Here is a 27,219-nt window from a genome sequence, read left to right as displayed (position 1 = left end):
ACCCCCGAGGCTGGGCGGGGCGACGACGCACGCGCAGGGGCGGCTGTCGCGCGTCGGCCGCGGCCGTAAAGCGCGGAAGGTCAGCCCGGCCTCCCCCTGCCGCAGGTGAGCCGGCGCGGCCCCGCCGACCCCGGCCCCGCTCCGCGACCCCGGTGCGCCCGCGCCGGCACCGCTCCGGGCCCCCATTCTCCTCCCGGCCGCCCCGCAGCGCGGGGTCGGGGGCGCCGGCGGGGGCGAGCAGGCTGAGGCGGGGGCTCCCCGCCCCGGGGCTCCCTGACACCCCGCGCCCTGCCCGCTCCGTCCCTCAGGCTCCCGGCACGGACCGCAGTCTGCGGGTGAGGTAACCTCCGGTGCTGCTGCTGGTGGAGCTGCCGCAGCCAGGCCCTGGGGTAAAGCTTGTGGTAAAGCTGTTCCCGACGGGGCCTCTCCAGTGCCCTGTGCCAGTTACTCTGACCGCAGACTTCGTTTCCTTCTTCAGGTAAAGGCCTGGCAGCGTTAATAATCAAGCTTATTTGTGCCCTGTTAACTTTTGGCTTTAGAAAACATTCCAGAGCATGATCTGTGCCTGGTGGCTGTTTCAGCTCTCCTTGTCATAGGTGTGAGAGCTTTTCCACCTCTCATCTGCTTCTTTGCTCATTGTCAAGTTGCACTGTGTCAAAACCAAAGGTATAATGCTCTGTTCCTGTTTTATGATCTAAGTTTAAATCTTATTGGCAAGGTTGTTTCAGGAGTAATGCCCTCCTGTTTGTTTGCTCATCAGCTTTTTCATGTCCACTTATACCCCATACACCACGTGATGTTTCCTGCTGCCAGCCTTGTAGGTAATAAGATAAGTGGTAATGTCAGTCTCATCTTTTCCTTCCTAGAAGGAGTGGTACTAAGATAACGTCTGAACACATCTAGGTGGTGCTTTAGGAAAAGTGACAAAAAGCTGCCAGAATGTTTCTCCGATTGCTGTCCGATATCCAGTGGCGGGCAGCTCACCCGAAATGGAGGAGAATGACCAGCTCCCAGCGAAGTACCTCAACTACAGCTGAACCTCATCCGGTTTCCCTGCCAGCACAGGCACAGGTGGTCATCTGTGGTGGTGGAATCATGGGCACCTCTGTGGCCTATCACCTTTCCAAGATGGGTTGGAAGGATATAGTCTTACTTGAGCAAGGCAGGTAAGGATTTCTGGTTAAAAACCCAACAAAGCAAGACTTCTGTGCAGAACAATATCTGCTATAATTTGTTATTTCTATCTCTTCACCTGAACTAAAGTGAAGACTTGGAAATAGCCTTTTTCCTGGGGGAAGGAAATAAGGTTATACTGAACATTTGTTATTCAGTTATTACAACAATACTCTCCCTTCCCAAGCACAGGACTGCTCTGCAAGGTGAAGAGTATCCCTTGTGTGCTTGTGGTGGGGTAGCTGTGGCTCAGGGCCAGACTCCCACACAGCCATGCCATTTCCCTCTGCAAGACAGAGAGAAAGTAAGCCAAGGAAACTTGTGGATCAGGGTAAAGATATGGAGATTGTACTGCCATGGGCAAAACAGACTTATCCTAAGGAGAATTGATTTAAAATAATGACTTTCATGACAGTTAAAAAATATTCAGGTAGTGAGGAACAAAAAACAAACATTAAAACACCACCTTTTTTTCCTCAACTTCACTCCTGCACTCCAGGGTCTTTTACCTCCCCACAGTGCCCTGAGAAACATGAGGGGGGACACAGTGGGGTGTGATCAGTACTGGGCTCCAGTGTGCATCCTGTGTACACTGCAGTACCCATCAGGAGAACTCTACTCTGGTGTGCGTTTTCCACGCACCACAGTTCCTTTGGGAAATATTTAGCTGCTCTGATACAATCACAGGTGACGATGTAAAACAATGCAGCTGGCAAAGATGATGGACCATTTTAAACAAACTAAAAATCCACGTTACTCCTACAGCCCCTGTTGACCTCTCAGAGCAGGATGCCATGTGTGTCTAAAGCATTACACAGCCAGCAAAGCTCCAGAGATTGCAAGAGGTTAGAAGCAGGCATCACTAAAACGTTACCCTGTAAGCTGGTTAAATGCTCAGATTATCCAGTTTGTTGGAGGATTTAGGGCATCTCTGTAAAATAGCCATGGTTGTTATGGTTTGGCTGAGCAGAAGTGCCCTCAGTGAGTTGGGTCACCTCTCAGTAGCAGAACACACAGTTCCTGTTGAAAGCTGTGCATCCCAACATTTTCTCTATTGTTTTAGACATCTGTTTCTGAGGGGAATTTGTGGTGTTTTCATTAAGCAGCTTGAGGATCCTGGGCATGAGACACCACTGAGGCTTTAGGGTTTGGAGAGGTGTTTATTGTAGCAGCTTCTAATGCCCTAAATAAGTGCTGGACTGTGTATTTATCATCTGCTTTAGAGCTTCCCACCTGATACTGCCTTTAGGAATAATTAGTTGTGCTTTCTGGAGTTCTGTGGTTGGGAAGCAGTGGGTTCTTTCTAGCTGCAATAACAAGTAATTGGGTATTCTCATCTGAGACTTGTGAGTAGGGTCCTTCTGAGCAAAGTGGGGTGCTGGGCTGCATTTGCAAGGGAATGTCATGTTTGCTAGCTTGGAGCTAGATATGAACAGCGCATTAAAGATGTGCAGTGAATTAAGATGCCGTGCAGGCTTGGTCTGTGCATGCTCAAGGGGAAATAGGAATACTGCAGTAGCAGAAATGTCTTAGGGCGAGCACAGCATGATGAGACTGTGCTTTGGCTCTTTGGGCTGTCATTGAGTAGGGATGTAGCAAATATTCCTTCCTTACCCAACTGAATCTTAGGTAGAATTACTGAGAGACTATAGACATGCCTAGCTGAAAGCAGTTGTGTCAAATGGAAAAATGTAGGATGGCTTTAGCAGCAGCAAAGGTAACTTGGAATTATGGTGGAATCAGGCTGCAAGGGAGATGCTTAAATCTAATTGCTTTGTTTTGAAGCTAAGCTAATAGCTGTGGCATTTGTTACAGAGTGAGAGGGACTTGCTCATACTGTAATCTTCAAAGATGCAAGACTCAAAACCAAGTTAATTTTGATTTGAGGGAAATACTGCTTTGGAGAAGGAAAGAATCAGGCAGTTCAACTTAAGTGTAAGTTTTTGGGGTTTTTTTTACAAAAAAGCTTTTTTTGAAGAATGTCAGTGTTTAGGACTTGTTAAAGATAAATTGTCTGGAAATGCAATGTATTTTCAAAAGCGAGCAAAAGGAAAATCATTCTAGAGGTTGTATCATCTCTGCATTGTCCAACTTAGTGTTGCCCTGATATGTTTGGTGGAGAAGTTGCTGTGTGGTTTGTGCTGCCAGTGGAGCTGTTGGAGCAGCCTGGTGTGGAGGGTGTACCTGGCAGCTGTATGAGACCCTTCTCTGCACCTTGTCCTGCAGGTTGGCTGCTGGCACCACTCGCTTCTGTGCTGGCATTGTGAGCACAGCCAGGCCCGTGTCCATAGAGCTGAAGATGGCACACTATTCAAACAAACTCTACCAGCAGCTGGAGCAGGAGACAGGAGTGCAAACAGGTATTGGAAGTGTCATCACAGAGTCATCTTTGGGAAATGGAATTGAAGTATTGACACTGAAATCTGACTGTGGTTTTACTGTGTCTTGATGCTTGAAAGTCCTGTTCAAAAATAACGTATATGGACCTAATCAGATGCAATGGGATTTCACTAGTGTAGTGACAGAATGGGGAGAAGAGTATCAGATGGGCAAACTGAAGGCAGACTTCCTCCAAGTTGTAACAGTTGGTGTGTTGTCTGTAACTTGGGCAGACACCGAAATTTTCACAAGGACATGGAAAATATATTGCACTGACTGGAGCAAGTTGGCCTGTTCTGTGCAGTGATTTAATTCTCAAAAAGAAAAGTTGGTTAATAGGAGCACTGAAGCATAAGCAAAGCTGTGTCCCATACTGCAGTCTAGACTTGGAACTAACAAAAAAAGATGACGTTGAAGTTCTCCCTCTCCCTCCGAAATATTTGTGCAAGTACCTAATAGGAAGAACTTGGTCACTGAAAGTTTTCTTCTGACAAGAACTTGTGATTTATGTTAGACTCAATAGAGGTTAATTATTATGCCTGCAATTAAGATGAATACTAATTTAGGTGGTGGAGTGACATAGTATCTGCTTTTAGTTGTTGAAGTTTTATCTTCAGAGTAGTCATTAGATCACTTTTTGGCCAGTGACTTCTCTCTCTTTTAATACTTTCCATGTGTGAAATTCAGGAGGTTTTTTTTATAAACAGGAGTATGTGAAGTAGAAAGAACAATTAAAAATAAAATTGCCTTTTTGAAAAGCTCTCTCATGCACTTTTTAATTACTGTGTCTTAAGTGTTTAAAGTTATTTGAGGATGTAGGACTTCCCAGGCTCCTGAATACTGGAAGCAACAAGCCTGCAATTATATTAAAGCAGTGAGTCTGAGTTGGAAAGGAATTCAAGATCCTGTCCAAATCTGACTTGACTTTGGTCGTTGTCATAGGGTACATGAAGACAGGCTCTATTTCACTGGCTCAGACTCAGGACCGACTGATCTCTCTGAAGCGCATTGCTTCATCGCTGAAGTACGTATGAGCAGGAAATACAACTCAGCTTCAGTGTGCACCAGCTCTCCTGCAAGACAAATGACATCGTGTTTCTTATGTTCTGTGGCAGTGTAATGGGAATACCATGTGAAATTATCAGCCCAAAGAAGGTGTTACAGCTCCACCCACTGATCAACATCCATGACCTTGTGGGGGCCATGTATGTGCCAGAAGATGCACTTGTGTCATCTGCCAATGTGAGTCTGGCTCTGGCAACCGCTGCCTCACGGAATGGTAGGAGCTTTTTTTATCTGTAGAGTGCTCTCCTGCATGATAGCTATGTTTTGCATCTCTTTTGATATTCTAACTGAGCACTGAAGACCAAAATTCTGTTATTTCTGTGAAGTTCAGATTCTTTAAACCTGTTTATTTCTGAAAAAACAGGCTGAATTATTTCACATGTTGAATCTTTACAGGTTTCCTGGGATAGATCAAGCACTGTTTGTTGTCCTTAGTGGTTACATATTTCTCTGAAAGCACCCACTCTTTCCTTCCTAGAAATGACTCATAATTACACATCAAAAGAGTTAATTACCTACAAGTGAAAAGATGTGAGCCTTGTGGAGTATTTAATTGAGCACATAAGTTTTGGAAATGGGTTTGGAGGTGTAGTAAGTGCTGTTTGCCCAGCACTTTGGCAAATTTGAAGTGGTTTAAAAGTAGGGGGAAAGGTTAAATAAGATAACAGGAAATAAAGGTCATTAAGGCTGGTAAGTCCATCAGATTGGAAGAAGCTGCTTAGGAAGATACCTCTCTTAGTTTCTTTTTGCCCAGCTTGTTTTTGCAAGCTTATTGATTTTTTCCACGAAGTGGCTTGTTTCCCGTAAGAGAACGAGTCATGCCGTGTGAAACTACAAATTTTTCGCATAAAGGAATTGTAATGGAATGAAGTCCATAGCTGAGACTTTTTTTTTTTATGTTGTTCATACTGAGGGTCTGTTTATCACCCAGATTGTCACATAGAAAAAAAACCTGCAGCTCTTCACAGTCTCAGCCTGCACAAATTGTACAGGTGACGTTTTACAAATAATAGGGTTTTGCTTAAGAATTACTGGGTCAAGAATAGAAATTTTGTCTCCAAAAGAAAATCAGCATTTTGATTGTGCCAAAGTGTTTGAAGCTAAGAGTCTGACACATTAGAAAGAATGCTAATGGGCATACTGACATTCTGATGTCCTCTCCAGGTGTCCAGATTCACGAGCGGACGTGTGTAAGTCATGTCACAATCCAGAAGGGTCGAGTGACTGGAGTCGAGACTGACAGAGGGCGGATTCAGTGCGAGTACTTTGTCAACTGTGCTGGCCAGGTTGGATTACTGAAATCTTTTCTTTCTTGTTTCTGTTGCTTAAGAATATGTGTGCTTCCCTCTGTTTCTTTTTCTGTTTTTGTTCTGGGTTTTTAATGGTTTGTCCTTTGGCTTGATTTACTGGAGTAGATCAAGTGTTACTCATCAGCTTATCCCAGCGGGGGTGTGAAGAAGGAAAAGCAGTGCTTGCCATTTGCTGTGCATCAAATGCTGGGTGTTAACCTGCTGAGCAATACCTGCAGCTTTTTGGTACAGCTCTGTCCATGGTCTCTCTGCTGGGAGATTTCACCCTTCTGACAGGAAGAACTTTGCTTTGGCTGTTAGGGAGACAGCCCCTTCTCTCTCACTTCCTTCCCCTCCCCAAAAATTTGTTTGCTTTTTGCTCCTTAGTGTCATGTCTTCTTTGCTAGAAAATACATCTTATAATTGCAGGTTTTCAGCTAGCAGCTGTCCCTCTTGTTAGTAAAGGGTCTTAGTACAGATATCTAAGTGCTGACTATTCTGCTTTTAGAGGCTGAACCTAGTACTGATTTTGGTCTACTTATTTTGCTTTTGTTTGTAAACTGGTACGTCTTAGTTTGGAGTCAGGGCCCCTCTTTTCTAGTCCTTGTGTTGGCAACAATAAAACAGTCTTTGTCCAAAACAATTCACATTCTGAGAAAAGAAAAAATCATGTCTGTTTCATGTCTCAGGGTCTGAAGCAAATCTTCATCTTTCATGAAAGCAAAATCAGAGAGGTGATCTGTGCTTATGTCCTGCTCTTTTCCTGGAGCTGTTTTTTTTTTTCTTTTTCATTATGACCTGCACTTTTTTTATTTCAGTGGGCCTATGAGTTGGGCCACTCCGGGGAACAACCAGTCCATATCCCACTCCATGCCTGTGAACACTTCTACCTCCTGACACATCCTTTGAAGGAGCCTCTGTCAAGCAGCTTACCAAGTAAGGATTCTTCGGCTCTTCTCACTTTTCTTGGTGAATTACACCTGCCTTTCCAAGGTCCAAACCTGTAGTTCGTGACAAAAAAGGTCAACCTCGGGCTATCAGTCCTCAGCTCATTTGGGATTGTGAAGTACTTCTCTCTGAATTGCTTCGAATATCCTTTTTCAGTGGTAGAAAGAATATTTTTCTTTACTCTTGGGAAAGCCTTTCCTGCAGAAAATGATTTTGAGAGTTCATCAGCTTAGCAAGAGAATGACCTTGACTCTAGCTGGAGTAGTAGTTGTGTCTGAGTCTTGGATTGTTGCATTTCTGGGCTGGAGAGTGTGCTAGCCTTAGCACTATGTTTTCCTTGCAGGCTGCTGGCCCCAAATGGCCCATCTATTCCTTTCCTCCAACTGAAGCTAAGGCTTTACAATGGCATTTACATGTCTATGAGCTGTAGGGGCAACCAACTTGAGGTAATTGCTCCTCCCCCATGTTCTGGCTTTTAGATCTGTTAAAAAAAAGCCTTTGTGTTTGAAAACTGTGGTTGAGAAGTAGAAAGATTTACTTATTTACTCTCAGTTGTTAGCAAGATTTTCTGCTTCTAGTGAGTAGTGTATACACTGTCCAGGGAATTGAATCTCTGGACAGAGTCGAAGTATTTCACTTTTATTTGACTAATTAAAACCCCTGTGTGTGTATATATATATGTATATGTATATATTCACATATATATTTTCTCAGCTTTTCTGTACATGGCAAAAATTGCTATGGAAAGTGTCAGGTGGAGTGACATAAATACTTCAAATTGACACACTACCAGTGGAAGGAGCAATCCAGTCCTGACTGCTTGTCCTCACCAGCAGTGCTGCCCACCTTCTTTGTGCTGGTGGCCTGCAGTAAGCTGGATCTGTTATGAATTAGCTGTTCTTAGAACAGGAAAAGAAAGAGGGTCAGGGCAGTATGTGTCTTGGTGAAACGTTTGGTCTTGGGTGCAGTTTCAGTGGAACGAAGCCAGTATAATAGCTTATCAGTGCCACAAGAATTCTGAATCCCTCTTGGGTCCTCTCACTCCTGGGGACACTGTCCTGCTAGCTTGGGGTTCCTCAGGTTTATTTCAGTTTACTGTACTGTCCAAAAGTTAACGAGCATGGCTGTGGTGGGAGCTAATTGTTTTATCTAAACTGGCTCACCAGGGTGTTGTCACATGAGAACCAGAATGGTGTGACAGCATGGTGCTGGGGAACTGAGACTGTCCCTTCTCGAGATGGGAGACTGCTGGCTTGGCCTGGCATGTCACTAACCCCCTATTATTGATGTTTATGGGACAACAGCCTGAGATAGATATCCCTTGTCTCAATTCCCTTCCCACCTTTCTTCCCTCTGCAGCTATCGTTGACCCCGATGGCAGGATCTACATACGCAACTGGCAGGGTGGCATCCTCTCAGGAGGCTTTGAGAAAAACCCCAAACCTCTCTTCACAGAGGGACGAAACCAGCTGGAGATCCAGAACCTTCAAGAAGACTGGGATCATTTTGGTATGTTAGCCGAGAAAGGTTCCCACAGCAGTGAAACAGTAGAAGGCAGAGTTTGTGGCAGTGAATTGTCATTGATCTGTGGGAAAGATGAATGTTCTCTAGGATTCACTCATCTCTTAATTTGTCAATAATTACTGAAAAGCCTTTTGTCAAGGGCTGCAGTACCTGAAGGGGAACCTACAGGAGAGCTGGAGAGGGACTTTTTGACAAGGAGTGCCAGAACAAGAGGGAATGGCTTCCAAATGACAGAGGGAGGAATTAGATAAGATATTAGGAAGAAATTCTTCCCTGTGAGAGTGCTGAGGCACTGGCACAATTTGCTCAGTGTTTAAGGCCAGGTTGGATGGGATTTGGAGCAGCCTGGTCTAGTGGAAGGTGTCCCTGCCCATGGCGGGGAGAGTTGGAATGGATGAGCTTTTAAGTCCCTTCCAACCTAAATCGTTCCAGGATTCTGTGATATCTGTGGAATGTTTAAAAACACCAGCTAATCCTCTGCATGCATTAACTTCCTCTAGAGCAGCAAGGTACTACACCAGCTTCCCAGCACTGCTCTTCCATTTCAGATGATTTTTGACTGTCAGTGCCACATGCTACTCCTCTTGTGACGCAGTAGATCAACACTGTTGACCTGCCACATAGCTGTGGTATTTTGTTTCTGCAGCTCTTTTCAGCAGGGACTGACAAGTACATTTCTATCAGTGACAGTTGCGTTGTGAACAGAAGTTGGTATTGTGGCTTCCCAGGCTTCATCCCACCATTGACAGTGGTGGTTTATTATATTCCAACTGTTCTGTCTTTCTCTTCCCATTTTATTTGCTTCTGTTTTTCTGTTCTGCCTGTGGTTTTACAATGGAGGGCTCTTTCTTTAGGAAAGAGCATAGCATGTGAGTCCCTTTCTTCCCCAGCCACTCCTGCTTCTTTGAACTTGGTAAGTTGGTATGTGCCCTCTTGTCTTCAAATTTACCTTATATTCAGGAATCCACCTTTCCCATGTGTCAGAGCTCTCTGCAGCCCTTGTGAATGCACATGCCTCTGTGACCATAGGCATGGGTGGAATTTCACTGATTTCTTTCTGCAGTCATAGTATGTTCTTCCAGCTGTGCTTCAGGTTAAATTTAATAATTTTACTTTGATTTCTGAGAGACACCATACTGATACTGTAAAAGTTTAAACTCTAGGAGGTGGAGCCAAGATGGGGTGCTGTTTTGTGCTGGGATATGCTGAAGACTTAGATCCCTAGATGCCTACAGACTTGCCTGAAGATACTAGCTTCAGTAGTGAGTTGCTCAAGCTCTGCACCCACTTCATTTCTGGTTTTCATTTGGATTAAATGAAGAGACACTGCTTGCTGGCACCCCCAAATTGCCCAAGCTTCTGAGGCAGCTGCGTGCTATGTTCCAGCATTGCCTTTCTATTCATTCAAATGTGCTGAACAGTTGAGCAGAGTTAGAGCTTACTCAGGCAGTATTTGATCCTTTTCTAGGGCCACAGTTCCTGGGGTTTGAGCTCTTGTATTACTGCTTTGATCTTTGTCGTTGGAACACCTTTTGATTTTAAAATAGTCTGTGGAGTTGCTTAAATTGGACTGGGTATGAGAACAAATCTAGCACTGATCTCTCTTTTTATCAATAAAAAAATAGCCTGTAACACCAGGCTCTCTGGAATTCTAATGCTTGAGAGAGGGAAGAGAAAGAACAGGTCAGAAAGATTCTTTCTGTTTGTAACTTCTTAGGTAATGTGAAATCTGATTAATGTAATGCTTGTGCATGAAGCTCAGGAGTGTTCTTAAGGCTGAATCTTGAGGGCTTTTATCTGGAGTACTAAGCAGAGGTAACTTTTGGGCAAGAAAAGCCAAGTAGATATCTTACCCATTTATTAACAGTCTCAAATGTCAAACTGTGAAGAGTTGCAAAAGGACTTTCCCAGTGTGACTGGGCAATGAAGCAGTGAAGAAATTCAATGAGGATAAATGTGAAGTGATGCAAATGCATGGGAGTGTGTGGGGATGGTCTTGTTTTCACCATGTGATGTGATGGGCTTTGAACAGACCTTGGGGTTGTGTTAGTTCTGTGAAGACATCAGTGCAGCAGCAGTCAAAGCAAAAGACAAGTTAGGAATTACTGAGAAAGAAGCACAAAACATAGTTCATTATGCAACACTAAATCATTGGTTTGCTAGATGCTAGTTCTTGTTCTAGGCTCCCTGTTTCCAGAGGAAATCATAGGACTGGAGAAGGCCTGGTGGAAGAGCAGCAAGAGACTGATCAAAGCTTGGAATAGTTTCCAAGAATGGAGTGACTGAGTGGACTGGGGAAAGAAGATGACAGAAGGGAAATAAGCAGAGATCTATAGAATCTGGACTGACATAGACAGGCTAGAAGAAGAACTCCTGACTTCTGTTTCTTCTAATGCTGGGAGGCAGAAAAAGAAATTGAGTGTGAGCTTTAAAACAAAAGGTGGTGAATCTTCATACAACAAATTTTAACACGTGGGACTCCTTGTCTGTGTCTGTTGGATTTTTTTCATGAGGCTGAGAAAGACTGGTCTAGTACTTAAAAGACAGACCAATTTAAGGGTTTCTAAATAGAGAAAAATACACCAAATTTTTGGAAATCCTCTGAGCTGATGGTAGGTGGAGGCTTGCAGAGTGCATGGGACAAGCGTAACATACATTTGCCTGTTCGCTCTCCTCACTATGTATCTATTTGATGTCTGTTCCTATTCTTTCCCAAACAAAACTGAACAGTGCTCTTGCACTGTTGAGAACAATACTGGACTCTTGGTCTGGATCAATATGGCTGCTTTTATTGTATGCCGTGTGATCCATTTTGAGTAGTATGATTCCAGGAAGTAAACCATTTCTTCTGTGACTGTATCAAAACCTGGATGCAGTTTCCACCTGAAGCAGCTGAAATGTGTTGAGACTGGAGGCTGTAACTTTTTGTCTCTTTTTTGTCTTGGGTCCTAGGGCCACTTCTGGGTGCCCTCCTGCGCAGGATGCCAGGTTTGGAGGCTCTGCAGATCATGCAGTTGGTGAATTGCCCAGAGTCCTTCACCCCAGACATGCGATGCATCATGGGAGAGTCGCCCACTGCACGGGGCTACTTTGTTCTGGCTGGCATGAACTCAGCTGGCATCTCCTATGGTGGGGGAGCAGGCAAGTAAGTGGTCTATCATGGTGTGTGTGTAAGGCTCTAGCCAAGAGACTGCTCAGATGGTCCTTCTGTGTAGAATGTTCTGGTTGGTATTTGTCACCTCTTTTGACAAAGACTCCTCTTTCATTTCTAACTTGAGTGAAGGAGAGGAGCAGTTGATGTTTTCTGATTACGTTCTCCAGCGTGTATTTCAAACCTATGTTGGATTCTTCTCTTGCCCTGCGCACATCTCCTCTGGCATCACGTGTCAGTGACCAGCTGGGGATCAAGTAGGCTTTGTTAAAGCTGTATCAGAGGAGGTTTAGGTTGGATATTAGGAAAAGGTTCTTCGCCCAGAGGGTGGTTGGATACTGAACAAGCTTCCCAGGGAAATAGTCACAGCATCATGCCTGCTGGAGTTTTAAGAAGCATTTGGACAATGGTCTGAGGCACCTGGTGTGATTCTTGGGATTGTCCTGTCCAAGGCCAGGAGTTGGACTCAGTGATCCTTGTACATCCGTTCCAACTCAGGATAATCTGTGATTCTATGATGCTATAACTGGTATGATTATTTTTAAGCTACTATGAAGAGATAAATCTTAGCAAAGCATATATTCTCTCATCTTCTGTGCTTCATGATCCCCTTTAGTTTATCATTTGATTGAAGTCTTTAGATCAGTCAAGTTGACACAGCAGTTAATTCCTCTGAAAGCAGCGTGAATCTGTTGCTGATGAAACACTATAAATGTGATGCTGACAGTAGTTTAAGACTGTCCCCTACAGTAAGATAGGGGTGTAATAATTTCCTAGTAAAATTCAGTTCCTGTGTTAATGCAGATTATTAGGCATTTAAGTGTGATCTCAGCAGCAAAGATGCTGAACAATCATTTCTCCCTCTGATTGCCTTTTAGTTTCCGAGCGTTTTTTTTGCCGCACAGCCTTTTTAACAAACTGCTCGGTTTTCATGCTGGTGTTAGCATCTGCATTTGTCGTTACTAGTTTATGTCCATTGTCTAATAATTTAACTCACCAGAGAAATGATTATTTTTTTATTGTCACATGAAATACAGAGAATCTTTACAGTGAGGTTCTCTTAAGAATCAAAATTATTTCTGAAGATAAAAGCACTATTTGTCCGTTTGTTGCTACAGCCTCAAAGTAAGCAGCTTAGCTTGCTAGTGTGGCTTTTGATGATCAGTTCCAAACCCCTTTGTTTTGTTGTCTACTAGCTGTGAACAGAACCTTCTGCTCTGCTAAATTCTGAGTTGCCTGTGTCCGTTAGCTCTGGAGAATGCCTTCCTCCTTCACTGCTGGAAATGTAGCTAAGCATAACTTTGCACTCCGTGCTAAATGAATGCTGTCACTACTGGTTTGTGGCTGAGCCTACACAAGGCAATGAGAGAACATAAGCATCAAACTACAGCTGAAATGTATTTTCACTTCCTTTTGTATCAGAACCCAAGGACTTGACGCAGTGTCAGCCAGGTTACCTCTCCAGTCTCTGGCTTCATTTAGCACATATCCTGAACTTCCTGCTGCCCTGTGTGCTTCATTCTAATGGGCAGTTAGTAATTTGGAAATCTGGTGGCTGCATTTTATAAGGGGAAACTTTCCAGATTCTGCTAGTGTTTAGAATATTATGTTACATGCTTTCTCTCTCCCTACTGTAAGAAATTTTCATGTTCTAAACTGCTTTCCTTCTGACTTCAAAGCTACGCTCTTTCCCTTAAGACACTGGCTGATATCTCAGTCTGTCTTTATTTCTTCTATCAGGTACCTGGCAGAGTGGATAGTAAATGGGTATCCGTCGGAAAATGTCTGGCCCTTGGATCTGAAGCGTTTTGGAACCCTTCAGAGCAGTCGCACTTTCCTCCGTCACCGTGTGATGGAAGTCATGCGTAAGTGAGGTCTCTGCGTTCAGCTCTGGCCAGGCTGTCCAAGATTTTTCCCTCCACTGTCTCTCCTCTGCCATCACTCTGAGAAACATTTTCCTTACCTCCTTCTTTGCAATACAGCCCCTTCCCAGGAGAAAGGAAAGAATGATTTTTTTTTTTTTTTGCCAGCATTCTTACAAACTTTTCTAAGAAAATGCTGGTGATACTTTGTTTGCTGCTATTTCTGTGCTTTGCCTCTGATACAGGGAAATTTGTAGGTATCTCTGTAGGACTCCAGCCTAAAAAAGCAATGCCAAGGTCTTAACAGGAAATGTTATGATTGTTATTCATTGCACATCATTACAGAGTGGAAATACCTTCACTTGCAGCTTAAGCCTGGGTGACCCAGTTATCTTGCATAATTCAGGAAGTCTTCGTAGACACGCTGCTTTCTCCTGTCAAAGTTTGCGATAAATACCTTGCAAAATAGATTAGAGATGCCATTTTTCTTGTCTAAAGCCATGCTTTGTTTCCTCCTTTTGTTTGAATATCTGTCATATTGTCTGAATATTGTGGATGACTTCTTTTCAAGTTTGAAATAGAAGTATGAAGTGCTCCACAAGTTGCATAACAGGAACCATTACTTGAATACCAAGTCTAAACTGAAAACATATGTTCGGATGAAAGCGGAGAAGTTGGGTAAACCTCTTAGCTCTGCTGTATCTGGGGAATAAAAACCTTATGCTGCTTTGACCTTCTTCGCCAAAAAATCACTTTATACTCTGGGCATTATTCTGCAGTTGCTTTCCAGTACAAACCTCAGTTCTGATAGCTACAAAATCCCTCTGGTTTTTACAGACTGAGCAATAAATTTCATTTTTGAAGTGTTATGTTCCCATTCTAATCTGGTCTTCCCTATACCCTCTCTTTCAGGAGTACCAAATTGAGATATTGCCAACAAATTCATTTAATTGCTAGCTATGCGGCAGAAATAATGGAAGTGTTCAGTAAAGAGATATTTGGCTTATCTTCAATTTTAATAAGCAGTTTCTGACCTAGGTAGAATCTTAACATTTATAAAAGTATTATAAAGTATTCAGGCATCCTTAAGTTATTACTCTCCACTGATAACTAAGGAGGATGATCACTTTTTATTAGGGTAATTTGTTGTCTAAATAAAAATATTCTATACTAGCTGAACAAATACAGAAGCCATTTGGAAAAGCTTCAATGATTACAAAAGGCTGAATTGCCGGTATTTAAGAAGGCAAATTAGATGGTCCTTGTAGCTATGGGCTGCCTACCCCAGTATTAACATTGTCAAAATATCTGATACAGTGCACTGCCAGGGAAGAATCCTGCATAATTAATGCCAGTCAGCATGACTTCATGAAAAATAGAGTTTTTGTTATCTTACAGAATTGTCATGGGACCATAAGTGTCTATAAATATGAGTGTTCTGTGCAAACATTGTTACTCTGATTTTGAAGAGCTATAAATGGATCAAAATGGATTTGTGGATTTTCAAAAACAGGAAAAGGAAGGTTGAAGCTGTTGTAAGGGAATTTTATTAATGGTTCAGATATTAGTAACTACTGATAATCTGGAAGAAAAGTTTAGATAATCACTTTGCCTAATAAAGGATCTTTATGACCATTGCAGCCCTCATGTGTGATCTGAAAGTTCCCCGCTGGGACTTCCAGACTGGGAGGCAGCTGCGCACTTCACCGCTGTACGACCGCCTGGATGCACAGGGGGCCAGGTGGATGGAGAAGCATGGATTTGAGAGAGTCAAGTATTTTGTCCCACCTGGGAGTGGTGAGATGCTATTTTCCTCTGCCTAGTGCTTCCTGATTGGCTTGTGTAAGGTTGTAATTCATCCAGTTTATGAATTTTTCCTTCGATTTTCCTTTGTATTAGATCTGCTGGATTTGGATCACAGCAAAACCTTTTACAAACCAGACTGGTTTGATATTGTGGGTTCTGAAGTCAAGTGCTGTAAGGAAGCAGTTTGTGTTATTGACATGTCATCTTTTACGAAGTTTGAAATAAGTGTAAGTACCTAGGAAGGGACCACCTGGTAAAGGTGACCTTTAATTTATTATTGCCTGCTTTTGCAAAAAACTCTGTGTCCTATTGAGGATAGATAGAAGAAGTCACACTGTATGGCTGAATTCAGGTTGTACCACAGTATTTAGCACTAGATTAGGTTTTGTGTGTCAAGGGCCCAGTTTATGGAAATATCAGCACAGTCTATACATAGAATTTGACCTCCAGCACTGTGCCACTGTTGTATCCTGTTACGCTCGAGACGTCAGTGTCATGATCGTCACAAATTGAAATAATTTAGGCCAGGATGTTGATGCGATCTTAAGCTGCCCCAGTGGATTTGTTTTGCTCAGGCAGCTTGTCTGACTTTCTCTTCCTTTTGATTCATGTAGTCCACTGGAGACCAGGCCTTGGAGAGTCTGCAGTATCTCTTCTCAAATGACCTGGATGTGCCAGTTGGGCATGTTGTGCATACAGGAATGCTTAATGAGAAAGGAGGGTATGAGAACGACTGCAGCATAGCCCGACTCAGCAAGCGCAGGTGGGTGTGCAGACAGCGCCTTTAGCCATCACTCTTTGGGTGTTTGAGCCTTTAAGGACTTCATGAAGGTCATAAACTTTCATCACCACCCTGAACTAAAAAGTCTCACTTCTCCACTGGTATTCCTAATCCAGTAACTCAAGCTAAAGGGAGCTTCTGAACTCACAAATACTGGGGAAAATAAGCCTTTTCCTGGGATTACAGATGAACATAGATTTCCTCAAAATGTTAGACTTCAGATGTTTAATTTCTTAATTGAGGTACAAATTGTTTTTAGCAGTCACTGGAGTTTATTAATTTAGGTAACCATTTAAAGTGCAAACTAACTCCTGACCAATGTCCTTATTGGAATTGTGCATTGAAAATATTACTTTTTGATAATTTCTATTTTCATTGCAGTATATGTACTCTAATTCTCAGTTCTGCAGTCTTTTATCATTCTTCTTGTGCTCTCTCATGCAAACTGACATGATCACAGGATTTTACCCTTAGCCTCACCAGTTTGGGCTCTCTTTGGCATCTGATTAAAAGCTTCTTTGTTTTTAGAAACTTCATGGCCATGTCCCAGCTGAGTGTTGGATTTATTCTTCTGGATGATTTTCTGTATGTGTTTTCATTGTATTGGTGTGAAAGCATTTTGTTGCTTCTCTTTCAGTTAGAAAAACTTTTTTTTCTCTTCCACTTCTGCCTACATTCATGTATTACTTGAAAGTAGTGTTCTTCTCTGTGTGGAACCAGTAGCTTCCCTCCTTGCCTAGTGGTTTCTACAGATGTTGATGTGCTTTAACTCACAGTTTGTATCAGACACACACACAAGCAGCTCATTTTCCCATATCAAGTGGAGTTCTGTTTTTGGAAACTGTTAATAATAACCACCATTGTGTGTGAAAAGACTTGCTGGAACAAGAAATTGCTCTGTGAATCATCTCTACTCTGAGAGTAGAGAATATCACTCGTGGTGAAGAGCCGAAGTTCCTTCTGCACACCGATTGTGACCTTTGAGATACTTTATCACCTTTCTGCAGAACTCCCTGTGCTCCACATCTAGTCACTTCTTGGTGCTAGACCACTGGTAATGCTTGAAGTGGGGGATTTCTTCTCATGACAGATGTGGGGTCATTGATCCAGAGACTTTAGCTGTGGTTTTCACAGACCAGCTTGTTTTGGTCTCCTGTTAGCTTGGAAACTGCTGAATAGCTCGAGTAGTTGATGAATGAAGAATGAACTGGTTCACTTTGTGGTTGTTCTTTCATTGTTTCTCGGGTTTGATTTGTCTGTTCCAGCTTCTTCATGATTTCCCCCACTGACCAACAAGTTCATTGCTGGACCTGGCTGAAGAACCGCCTGCCTGATGACAGCAACCTGGTCCTGGAGGATGTGACCTGGAAGTACACAGGTAAGAAATCACCAAAAGCAAATCTCTTCAGACAGCTCAAAATCACAAATGGTGTCTTGTGCTGCATGCCAATTAATTGTTTAAACTGCCTGGAGTTGCGATTTAATCTCCTTTCCAAACATTTGGATGAAAACAGCAGTTTTCAGGGACTTTTTTCTGGAAAGCCATGAGATAGAAGACATCATTCTTTTACTGCGGACTATCAGGAGAGAGTTTAATGATTCTCTTCTCTGTTCGTAAATGTAAACACACCTGTTAGTTCAGTAGGACTACAGAAATTGGAGCAGCACGTTAGACACCAGGCAAGACTTCTGTAGTCTCATCCTAATGCTGTTTTGTTCCCCTCTTCAGCTCTCAATCTGATTGGCCCCCGTGCTGTGGATGTCTTGTCAGAGTTGTCCTATGCCCCAATGACTGCAGAACACTTCCCCTCTCTCTTTTGCAAGGTGAGTGACTGTGCTTCTGTCCTCACTCTGCTAGGTTTTTCAGCGTGAAAGGAGAGGAAAAATGTTTTGAATAATTGGAGGATAATTAAGATTTACAGGAAGGTTTACTGCAGTTACTGAGCTAGGTTGGTAAAGAACTCACTAGGCTCACTTGTCAGTGGGTTCTATTTGCTAAATGTATAGGTGCATTTGTTTTCAGTATTCCTCTCACTGTAGACTTGACATCCTTTGATGTCTTGACATTTTTCATATAATCAATTACAAAGCTGTCAGAGGGGCAGCTGGGATCAGGGACTCTGACATTGTTGTCTTCTGTCAGCCTGTTAAAATGCTGAGCAGACCATTGCTATTCAACTTCTGTCTTGTATCTAGAATACAACCTGTGTCCTGACCTAGTTCCAGGGCTTATTGCCAAGAAATTACTAACAAGTTTGCTTAATGTGACATCACTATTTCAATTCGGAAATTTAAATTTGTTGCAAGTATGTGTGGATGGCAGAGGGCAGAGAGGGCTGGGCAGTGTGGATGTGTTATCCATTGTGCTCCTTCTGGATCTCTGTGCTGTGTTCCAGTTTGGCTGATTTCACCTCCTCTGATTCTGCAGGAGATGAGTGTGGGCTATGCTAATGGCATCCGTGTGATGAGTATCACTCACACTGGAGAACCTGGCTTCGTGCTTTATATCCCCATAGAGGTAAGACTGCACTGCAGCCTCAGCTAATTAAAGCAGTTGCTTGCATGCATAAATCGGAAACATTTTCCAAGTTGGCTCCAGGTGATGAGATGTCTGATTTGCACCACGGGGAAGCTGCCTGCAGGCACCAGGGGGAGTTTCACTGCTTAATATTGCATTCCAGTGGGGCAGAGCTCTTGTGCTTCAGTGACAGGGGACAGTGACATTCCTGGTGGTGTGATATGCTGCTGCTCTCTCCTGGTTCCAGTGTGCCTTTCATCCTTCCGTTGCAGTACGCCCTTCACGTGTACAACGAGGTGATGAACATGGGACAGAAGTACGGGATTCGCAATGCCGGTTATTACGCGCTCCGCAGCCTGCGCATCGAGAAGTTCTTTGCATTCTGGGGCCAGGATCTGGATGCTTTTACTACTCCTATGGAGTGTGGACGCGAGTTCCAGGTCAAACTGGATAAGGTACACCACCTTCTGCACTGGGGTTGGTGGGAGAGCAGAACTGGACTGAAAGGCTGCCAGCCAATTAGATGGATGTGTTTTTGTGGAGCTGTGTGCAGTAGCTGTAACATATATTCTTGTACTTCAGAAGGCTGCTAGAAATACAGAAATGCTCTGTCTTCCTCCTTCCTGGGCAGCATTCCCAGTGCCCAATGAGGCAGAGGGTGCTCTGTATCCTTACAGATGCTCAGAATTCTTGCTTCTCCAAGCAGTTTTCCTAATCTGATGAAGCAAAAACCGACCTGTGCAACAAGTAATGTTTAATGATGTTAAATATGAGACTAGACACCAATAACAGGTGTTCTCTATTTTTAATAAAACACAGCAGTTCATAGAACAGTGTAGAGTTACTTTTGTGGTAGCAGGTGCTGTTGCTATCACTGTCTTGTTTTCTTCATCTTTGCATGGTGCAAAACAAATGCTTGTATCAATTCAAGGAAAGAATGTAGTGACTAAGGACACAAATTTCATATTAGTTACAGTTTGCTTCTGGTTTATAAAGAAGGGTAGACTTCTGGAATAAGAAAAATGGCAAAAACTGGAATGGAGACTTGGTTTTCACTAGAGTGAAAATTTGAATGATGTTTTAAAGACTAGTTTCACAAACATTTCTGTGTCTTTTAACATCTGGAGCAACAAATATGACAAAAGAGCTATCTGAGCTGGGCTTCTTATGTATGGAGGCAACCCATTTTGATAGGGCATAAGCTCCAAATGCAAATTGTCCTTGTTGGCAACCTGGTCTACTGCAGCTCAGCAGCTGCTATAGTTCCTGTCTCTCGCATCAGCTGATGCTCCCTTTTCCCCACAGGGAATGGAGTTTCTTGGCCAGGAAGCGCTGTGGGAACAGAAGCAGAACGGGGTGTACAAGCGCTTCACCATGTTCATTCTTGAGGACCATGACACGGATATGGACCTCTGGCCCTGGTGGGGGGAGCCCATTTTCCGCAACGGCCGCTACGTGGGCAAGACCACCAGCAGTGCCTACAGCTACACCCTGGAGCGCCACGTCTGCCTCGGCTTCGTGCACCACTTTGATGAGAAGACGGGAGAAGAGCTGGTGGTGACGACTGACTTCATCAACCAGGGGGAGTACGAGATCGACATTGCCGGGCAGCGCTTCCAGGCCAAAGCCAAGCTCTATCCCTTCAGCTCCCTCTTCACACAGCGGCGCCGCAAGGATGAGGTGGAACTGAGTGGCTACCAGAGGGAGTAGTGCTGAGCACACTAGACCCGCTCCTTGTCCCAAGCTGGAGTCTTCTCCCACCATCTTCCAGCCCTTTCTCCTCACCTCATATATATTTCTTTCTTTTCCTTTCTTGTCTTGCAACTTTTAAACTTTTTCCAGTGTGTTACATTTTGTATATTTTAAATCTTTAATTTTCAAGCTTTCCCAACCCTGTCTGTCTCCTTCAACCTTTGCCGGGCTACTCTGTGCCCCAGTGGCTGAAGCACAGTGCTGAACATACAGAGATGCCTGTGTAGGAGTGAATCCCACCAAAGGCCCTGGCCTTCTAGCAATGGGAAAGGTTGGGGTGATCCCCTGAAGACTGCACCCTTCTTTTCTCCTCTCCAGCATAAGGCATGGGACAGCAGGTCTTTGCTGCCTGTGGTTCAGATGATGGCTGACCTCACCCTGCTCTCCACATACTGTGTTGTAGAGGGGTTGGTGTGTCAATGCACGCAGCAATAGAATGATCAGCTACCTCACTGGCATGAGACAAAGCATTGTGTGAGCACAGCCTAGAGACAGGTTTTGGTGTTGTCCAGCCTGTCACTGCCCTCCTTTGTCCACCATTTCAGTTTTTCCCTAGCAGGGAGTAGATATAACATCGGAGTATGGAGATGACAATAGCATTGGTTAAGTGCATTGTTGGTGGAATTGGATTTTTTGTGTGGGGTCACTGAAACTAAATGGTCTTCTATAAATACAGTCAAAGATCAACATGTGCATTTCACTTCTATAAAGGAATGTTGTTTTTTCTTTTTTATTAGCAAGGATACTGATTATTAACAAGGCTAGATGTTAGTGTTTAATGTTAAACAGCAGTGTTGAAATGCTGCTTCTGTTTAAGCTGCACAATATACAGTCTCTTCGGGGATTGTCTTTCACTTTTTGTGACTTGATCAAACTCATCTGGCAAGGTTCATGGAGAACTTGTGTTGGTTTGGGGAACCTGAGCAGCAGGAGGGGATACTATCTTGTAGTTTTAGCTGCCCGTGATTATTTTGAAATTTTAGGAAAAGACACAGCATTTGTCTCATCTGTGGTGTGAGAAACACTCGCTTTTCTACTGTGGTGAGAAAATGTCTCAGCAGCTCTTGCTAGACTCGAGAATTTGTCTTCTGTTTTCCTCTTCAAATCTGTTGCACGTCTTTATCTCTCAGTAGTACCTCAGCTGAAGGGTTTGAATAAGGGAGTGAAAAGAACATGGCAGTAGGATTACAAACTGCTTTCCTTCAGCACTGCTCTTTGCATCTGGCTTCTCATACACATGCTCCAGATGGTGCAGCTGGAAATTCACCCCTTCTTCAGGTGTCAAAATATGCCAGTTCAATCACTGATGGTAAATGGTAAAGAAATGGGGGAATGCTGAATTGCCTTCTGCACATTTGCATCATCTTCATGATTTGAGCACAATCAAAAACTAAGACTCTTTTCATTTACTTGAAAAAGATCTGTTAAATGTTTTCCCTGCCTCTGATAGCACATACTCCTCATGGTCTTTCTGCTTCAGCATCTGTTTTGGACTTCAGACTCAACCTTGCACTGATATCTGCCCCATTAACTGTGGTGAACACTTTATCTATGGTCTAGAACCATTTTTGGGCACTTTATTTTCCAGTTAAATGATGAGCATCAGTAATGTAAGTATGAGCTCAAAACCTTCCCTGGTTCTTGTTTTAAGTTTGCTTTCTGCTGCTTTAGTTTCTTTAAGCTGTGTCTTCAGTTGGGTTTGTGGCTGCCAGTTCAAGAAACTGTAAGGGAATTTAGGATTTGAGCATATGGTGTAGTAGGTTGAATGTAGATGTCAGTTCTCTGAGTATGTGTTCCTTTGTCTGTGGTGAGTTCCACTGAAATGTGTGGCTTCTTCCAGGATTTCAAACCTAGTTCTGAACTGACATGCAAAATTTTCCAGTTTCTGAAAAGGAGTGACCACACTGGGGCAGCTTTTTGAGGTCTTGCAGCCCAGAGTACTCTCTGTGGCTGCTGTAGGCAAGATTCCACCTGCTTGTCATTTCTTCCAAATTCCCCTGTTACTGCTCTCTGAACTGAAATTTTGCCTGGTGTGTTAGAATTAATTGCTTAAATGAAAGGTTCATAAAGCATCTAATAGCAGTTTAAACTCTATAATTACTTCTTGCATATCTTTTCTGCTTAGAGGGATACCACTATCCCATTGTTCCCATGCTGGACGTGTGTGCTGGGGAGGACCTTGGTCCTTCTCCATTGGTTTTATGGGACACTGTTTCTTCACCTTCCTTATCCATAGAAACAGGAATTCAACCGAAGAAAGAGTTTTGTATGTGATATTTAGAATGTAGAGTAGCCCTTCTGCTTAGGATCCTTGGAGCAGTCCTTCTGCTTAGAGTTTATTGACTGGCTGTTGTAGCTGAGGAAGGCATGATACTCCTTCAAGAGAAGGCAAAGTATAGGGCCAAGGTGTGCTGAAGTTTGTATTGAAACTGCTGAAAGAGAGATTTAAGCTTGAGCTGTTCAGTTCTCTGCAGGTAAGAACTAGTTAAGACCAGACTGGAAAGCTGGCAGCATGCTGTCCTTTACCAACCTCTCGTTCCAGCCGCATTATATTCCTCCTTGTGATTATTTTTCCTTTCCCTTAATTTATAGGTGCCTGCTAGTTCCTCAGGCAACTTTTCATATGTGTGTGTCTCTTCTCCAGCAGTTCTGACAGTGAAATTTTGTTTTATGGGCTACTTTTGTCATTATGTCTGCTAAGGTTTATTTTATGTCTGAAGGGTTTATTTTATGTCTAGATCTATTGACTTTTCCATACCAAAAATAGAGTGTGGAAATAGTTTTCCACCATGATGGTAGATATAGCAACACTTCGTGTAACGCTGTGTTTGCTGTTTGAGACTTGGGTGGTTTGGTAATTGTCAGTCTTGCAGCTCATTAACGCCTACACCGACCTTCCCTGCTATGAATTCTGTTCTTGTTTTATATCAGAACCTGAGAGATCTTTAACTGCTATTCACGCTTAGTTGATTTAATTTCTGGTGTAACTATTTTTAAACATACAATGTAAAGAATAGGTTGCCTTTACTAACTTGAACACCCATCAAGAAGACAATTGGATCACGTTTTAAAATAGTGATACTGAGTTGGAGGAAGATCTTCTAGCGTAGTGTTTTCATCTCGAGGTATTTAGCAGTGATGTAAGACTCTAATCCCTTTATCTAATGATTAAAGTAGAGTGCATAAAAAAAGAACAACTAAATCTGTTAAAGAGTTACTACCTCTAGTACAACCTAAATTAGAAAATGAAATATCAGATCTTCAAAACTGCTGTAGTATAGTCTTAACATCTAAGATGGTAAATAACAGGGACTGTAAAATTCTACATCCTGATTCTCATCATTAAAACTGCCTTAAAATACTTTTGCTAAAAAAGGTTGTTAGTTCTCATTCTGCACAGTAAGACTATGAACCTTGGATTGGGAAACACAAAAATAGCATCCCTCTCTGTAGCAGTAGAAGGGGAAATGGCCTCATTCTGTGCTGAAGCAGCAGCTGCAGGTCTGCTGTCTGCACCTCATGTGTATCAGTTACAGGGTTCTTAGTAGTTCTCTGAGTCTTGCTGTCCAGAATGGGAACAGCTCTGTAGATTCTTTTCATACAGGCATGTTTGGAGGGAAGGTAGCCAGTGAGTCCATCTCAGTGTGCCATCCCATCCATGGCCTTGCCCAAGTGCCATCTGGAGTTAGGGGAACTAATGGAAGACATAGCATGTCCTTTCATTAAAGGATTTTTACAGAGATACTACATTGTCTTAACCTTGCTGTGTCCTTTCCTAAGTTCTCATGTTAGTGCTTGAGTGAGTAGTGCAAGGCTTGAGTAAAAATGGTACTAAAAAAGCAGGAGTATATTGTTCATATTTGATGGTCTGAGGATAAAATTAACGGTCTATTTCTAAAATTATGTTTTCTGTTTCAGGAGGATGTGTTACAGTTACTTTCACATCCATCTTTGCCAGACATAGTTTCTATTTGTTTTCTCCAGTATCTAGATTTGACAGGCCTTGTTGGACAGTTTCTTATTTTGTGGCAAGGAAGGGAGGTTGTGTGAAACTTCCACTGCATCTCCACATCTTGGTGTAAGCTTGGATTCCTCCTTCCTACTGTTGCATTTGAGTTGCCATCAATCATGTTGCTCTTCCTGTAACACATCCAAATTCTGCTGCTGTAGAATTTCTCATGCACAAGGTTCTTCTCTTCTACCTGATGCTTTGTCATTGGAGCCAGGTTGGTGCTAGATCTGTGTCTCTGCATCAGCTTAAATTATTCAACTTTTAGGTGGTGCTGATACCAGTGTCAGAACTCCAGGTTTGTAGCTGCTGTAAATACCATCATTTAACCCTCCCTTTCCCTGTGCCAGGATTTTCCCACTGTCCTTAACGCTTCTTTAGTCTCTTTCCTCAGGTGGCTGAGTACATTAGTTCCTTTTGCCATCAGAGAGTGAGGCATGGCAGAATAAAAACTGGTGGAGGGATGGTGGAGTGGCTGAGCTGAGGTGGAAAAAGAGGTGCAGCAAAGGTTTGATCCTTTGCTCATTAATCAGCTCCTTAAGCCCAGCCTTGGAGAGATTATCAGCCTCGATTCCCACCTCAGGGAGTGTCTACCTCTGCAGCCTTGATGCTGGACAGGTAGGAGCCACGGCTCTAGGCAGAGTTGGGACAGCATTAGTACCTGTTTCCCAGCACACATTTGCCCCTCTCATTGAGGTGAAGGAAATGGTTCCACACAGGAGAAGTGGGGACTCTGTGCACTTGATTGCCTGGAACACTTCTGTCTCCCTGCCACATTCTTGTAGCTGTAAAGGTACAGCACTGACATCACCAGCCTCATCCTTCCAACATGTTTGATCCAGAATAGTGACATCTTGGGAAGAGATCTGTAAAAATGAGGTAGTTTCCATGTCGGGGAGTGGGGAGTTGCTTGCAACAGCAGAAGTAATTTTTATTTAAAACACAACACTTGGCTGCTGATAATGGTGAGCAAAATGTTCACAACTTTCATATCTGTCTTCCCAAATGAGTTTATTATAATACTGGGTCAGAATAATTTCTGCCTATTTCAGGATGTTTTCCTGTTTTAAACTAACTTTTCCTTTATTGATTGTTTGGATTTCTGTTAAAAAAATAAAAAAGGGATTCAGTCATGGAACAAAACTTGGGAAAGGTGGGACTTGGTGTCATCTGATGACTTCAAGCTGTCACTAAAAAGCATTTGAAAATTTTCTTTGCACTTTAAACTTTCGTGAAGTATTATGGCTGTAGCAGTGTGCCTATAGCCCTTGGCATGAGTAGTCCTTGCATTTGAGAGAGGAAAAAAACTGAATATTTATAAATGCCTTAAAGCTTTAGGTGAGGTGTTTGGGCACTGGCTGTGCCTGCCATTAGATTTCCTTCCTGGAAAGCTGTGTGCCCAGAGATGGTGATTTTGAGCAAGCACTGGGGAACGATGGAAGCTGCTGTTGGAGTATGAGACTGGAATTTGTATGGAGCTGGGAGCCTTTGTGCCTGTTCAGCTGCTGGGCTGACACCTTCCTGTTTGTTTCCCCCTCACAAAATGAATTTATTCACTTTTTCCATGTGGTATAATGGGTTTTCCTCTTTCTCTAAAGAAGCCTGGGCTGGTGTAGAGTACTCTGTGTGTGTCCCATTGCATTAAAGGAAACAAAATTCTCTGCCTGAACACTTCCCTGCTATACTAGCTGACATTTGCAGGCAGAAGTCGGGAGAAATGGGAAGGGAGGGGATCTGCTACTGCCTGTTGTGTTTGCTGAGATGGCTCTGAGACTTCTCATTTCCCATTTGTCTCAAACCTGGGCTGGATTACTGATGTCAAGCTGGCTTCTGGATTACAACACAAACCAGAGCTGCTTTGCATGTGTGGCATGCTGGGCTGATGTTCTGTTAGAGGTTCCACCTGCTTGGAATAAAGAATCCCAACAAAGAGGGAGCAGTATATTATAATGAGGAAAGTGTTCACATTAATATTTACTGATTTGTTAATACTGGTAACAGTTGATCTTCCCACATGGATCCTTGACACCTGCTACAAGCAGAGCAGATACTTGGGAGTTGTCATCCATCCCAGCTAGGACCTGATCTATTTTATGTGCATGGAGGAAAATTTGTGCTGTTACCTTTCACCATGGCACCACTGAGATTTTTTTCCATGCTAAAATTCCCTCCTTTTCCCATAGTGGGATAGATCTCACTTTGTCCCATATAACCAGAGGCAGATTAGTATCTCTGAAGTCCTTGACAGGTTCTCCTGCATCTCCTGGTCAGGCTTGCAGCAGGATACTCATCCAAACTCGCCTTCATGCTTTTGTATCCTGAGACCAGATTTTAAAAGGACTGGGAAGATTTCTGATGCGTGCTGCTGCCAGAATTTCAACACCTGAAGTTTGAACCTGTGAAAACACTTTTCTAGTGCCTTACACTTGTGAATGTTGTGCAATGGATGTAGCTGGGGTGGAAAAGAGCAAGGAGCAATGTCAGCAGCATGGTTCCCCATCCACTGTGGCCGTTTCCCTCTGCCCTGGCAGTGCCCTGGCAGGTGCCAGCAGATTGTCTCCAGTAGCACAGGGAGGCTCTTTAATCCCTTTGCTGTGTGAGGTCAGAGAAAGTTCGTGCCAGGTACTCTTCCTTTGAGGGGAACAGTTGTCTCACCTCTGCTGAGTTCAGATTCGGGGTGGTTTAGGAGAGACAAAGCAGCTCTTTGCTGCACGGGATTGCAGCCCCTGTGGCAGAGGACATGGACAGTTGTTCCCAAGCGCACAAGTCAGGGTGAGTTTGCTGCTCTCCACTGACGCCTTGTTGTCATGTATGCTGTATTTATATCATGCTTGATTTCATTTCATATTTTGGTTGGCTTAAATGTTGCTAGGTTTGTATATTAATAAAGAGGCATTTTAACTACTTCTGAATTTTGCTGTTAGTTATGCAGGACCCTTGTGTGTCAGAATCCAGACACCCC

The 27,219-nt window shown here is 43.2% G+C and overlaps 1 protein-coding gene across 4 annotated transcripts; it reads left to right on the top strand.

The window, feature by feature from the left end:
* Window positions 1-42: 42 nt before the first annotated feature.
* Window positions 43-27,161, top strand: PDPR (pyruvate dehydrogenase phosphatase regulatory subunit). Of its 4 annotated transcripts, none has more exons than XM_066327768.1 (18): window positions 43-478; window positions 904-1,166; window positions 3,400-3,533; window positions 4,495-4,576; window positions 4,668-4,831; window positions 5,782-5,903; window positions 6,725-6,842; window positions 8,214-8,363; window positions 11,331-11,523; window positions 13,270-13,394; window positions 15,033-15,188; window positions 15,291-15,424; window positions 15,812-15,960; window positions 17,244-17,356; window positions 17,708-17,802; window positions 18,407-18,496; window positions 18,769-18,951; window positions 19,802-27,161. In XM_066327768.1, exons 2-18 carry the CDS (start codon window positions 940-942, stop codon window positions 20,204-20,206), a joined length of 2,640 nt encoding a protein of 879 aa, XP_066183865.1. In that variant the 5' UTR covers window positions 43-478; window positions 904-939; the 3' UTR covers window positions 20,207-27,161. The 4 variants fall into 4 exon arrangements, with proteins under 4 accessions (XP_066183865.1, XP_066183863.1, XP_066183866.1 ...); XM_066327766.1 differs by having other exon boundaries at window positions 867-1,166; XM_066327767.1 differs by having other exon boundaries at window positions 91-105; window positions 867-1,166.
* Window positions 27,162-27,219: the final 58 nt, after the last annotated feature.

The sequence above is a fragment of the Sylvia atricapilla genome, chromosome 12, assembly GCF_009819655.1.
Source record: "Sylvia atricapilla isolate bSylAtr1 chromosome 12, bSylAtr1.pri, whole genome shotgun sequence".
NCBI classification, from domain to species: domain Eukaryota; kingdom Metazoa; phylum Chordata; class Aves; order Passeriformes; family Sylviidae; genus Sylvia; species Sylvia atricapilla.
This window is presented reverse-complemented; position numbering and strand designations above follow the sequence as displayed.

Coding starts and splice junctions, on each gene's coding strand:
- PDPR (XM_066327768.1), top strand. CDS start 940: ATGTTTCTCCGATTGCTGTCCGATATCCAGTGGCGGGCAGCTCACCCG. Junction 15,189..15,290: donor TTTTGTCCCACCTGGGAGTG/GTGAGATGCTAT, acceptor CCTTTGTATTAG/ATCTGCTGGATTTGGATCAC. Junction 18,497..18,768: donor TGCTTTATATCCCCATAGAG/GTAAGACTGCAC, acceptor CTTCCGTTGCAG/TACGCCCTTCACGTGTACAA.